This window comes from Dermacentor silvarum, chromosome 10 (assembly GCF_013339745.2).
Source record: "Dermacentor silvarum isolate Dsil-2018 chromosome 10, BIME_Dsil_1.4, whole genome shotgun sequence".
NCBI classification, from domain to species: Eukaryota; Metazoa; Arthropoda; class Arachnida; order Ixodida; family Ixodidae; genus Dermacentor; species Dermacentor silvarum.
In genome coordinates, this window is record NC_051163.1 from 77213937 (window position 1) to 77215751 (window position 1815).

Consider the following 1815-nt stretch of genomic DNA (forward strand, 5'->3'; position numbering starts at 1 on the left):
AAGATAAGAGCACGTATGCCCGGGAAAAACGTCTTTCCAGCAATGCATTTCAGTTTAAAAGTGAAGCCGACTTTAAGGGGATCAGTGTAAGCTTAGTCTTTGTAAGTTGGCTTTCACACGTTCAGTGTTGCAGTGAATAAAGACGACTTGCACTATGCAAATGCTGCGATGCGAACGGGTCCCGATAACGCTATCGCGTTCTGCTCTTAAAGGCGAAGCTTAAGCGTCCTCCAATATTTTTATTTATTTTTATTCATTTCAATACACTGCTGGACATACTATTGCCCAAGCAGCAGTGGATTCAGATAAAAAATGTAAAGTGAATAATCAGTAGAGTGATACATGCACCATGAAAACGAGCAGAACGGACAGACGATTAGAAAGCGTTATCACAACCTTGAAGTACAAGGAAAGTTTTGTGTCGGTACAGCATAGACGTTACCCAAAAATAATGTGAGATTTCAAAAAAAATTCAGTATAGCGCTGAAAAAAGTCACATCATCTCACCCTACGGGCAACCATGGTGGGAAGCGAGAGCATCGCGGGGGGTGCGCAATTGAGTTTCCGTTTCGTTTCACTTGGCAACACAACGCAATGAAAGTTAGAGTAGAGAATGTATTTAGAAGAGAGGAGACGTTGGTACGGGGTTGTTGCGTCTTTATTTAGAGATCGTACGTGATCCCAAGCGTCGGTGCGCGCGGTATCTTGAAGAAGATCCCGAAGTTCGGGGTCCGCTTGCCGACGCTGACGTTTACGTTCGGCTTCCCGAGCCTTCCTCTGCTCCGCGGCGGTGGCGCTGCCCCTGCAACTAGCGCCGACGTTGACGTTGTTCATGGCGTTTCGCACATCGTTGCACAGAAAGTGACGGCAGCACAGCGAACGCGCGCTTTATACTGCGCCGCGACACTTGCGCCGCCTACCGGCGTACCCTTAGAGAGAGAGGGAGAAAGAGAGAGAAAGTTATATGCAATTATTTGCTGCGCCGCACCTGTGGCGGAGAGGGGGAGAGGGAGGAGAGCGCACACATGTGTATGAGAGGAGAATGAGGGAGAGTCGCGCATGCGCAGTATGGGTGGGACGCCGCAGAACGGACATTGCCCCGAGCATAAAGCAGGAGACACACGGTTCGATTCGGCGTCCGATCCGATGTGCGACGCCGCATGCTCCGGCATGCGGCATACGACGATTCGGGGCACACGGGAAGGGCATCCGAACGAGTGAGCGGCGCCTAAGCTCCGCCCAGATCTTGCGCCCCAGCTTGTACGCTCGGAAGACTTCGCATCCTCGTCGAGAAATACAAAATAAACAACTTTCGCAATGCGGCTTCGCTTTACGCGAACACTGTCACCAAAATTACGTCTTTGCGAACGACAAAACACTTCGCAGTGGTGTGCTCCACTTACGGCTCCGCCGACAGCCAGCGATAGGGCCAGTAGGCCTAGCTCGGCGGACGCCACGGCCGACGGCTCTTGCGATCCAGTCCGAGCTCGTCGAAGTGCGCTTATTTTTCCTAACACGATTAACACTGTACACGTAGGTTACCCGTAATTAAATACACTTGGATTACTCGACGCCGTCGATGCGAAGGGCAAGCGTGCAAGCTAAGCGAGTAGCCTCGCTCAGACAGTCGGTGTGTGCTGCTACCTGCGAAATGCTGTCGCATCGCGGCTCCCGGCCGATCTCGCAAGTAGCTGGGTGCTATAGTACTAGGCGCTGTTTTGCAGAACAGGAACAGGTTCGAGATAATTTTACCGAACTGGTAACTATTTCGTGTCAGAAACGAATTGTAGCAATGCTGTTGCGGCCGGCATGAAA

At 51.4% G+C, this 1815-nt stretch overlaps 1 protein-coding gene across 1 annotated transcript in view; it reads right to left on the bottom strand.

Annotated features, from left to right (window-relative positions):
* LOC119431643 (contactin-like) overlaps positions 1-1027 on the bottom strand; it is a 41337-nt gene extending 40310 nt beyond the window's left edge. Inside the window, 1 exon segment of the mRNA XM_037699122.1 lies at positions 989-1027. Within this exon segment, the coding sequence (XP_037555050.1) occupies positions 989-1027 (39 nt within the window).
* Positions 1028-1815: the final 788 nt, after the last annotated feature.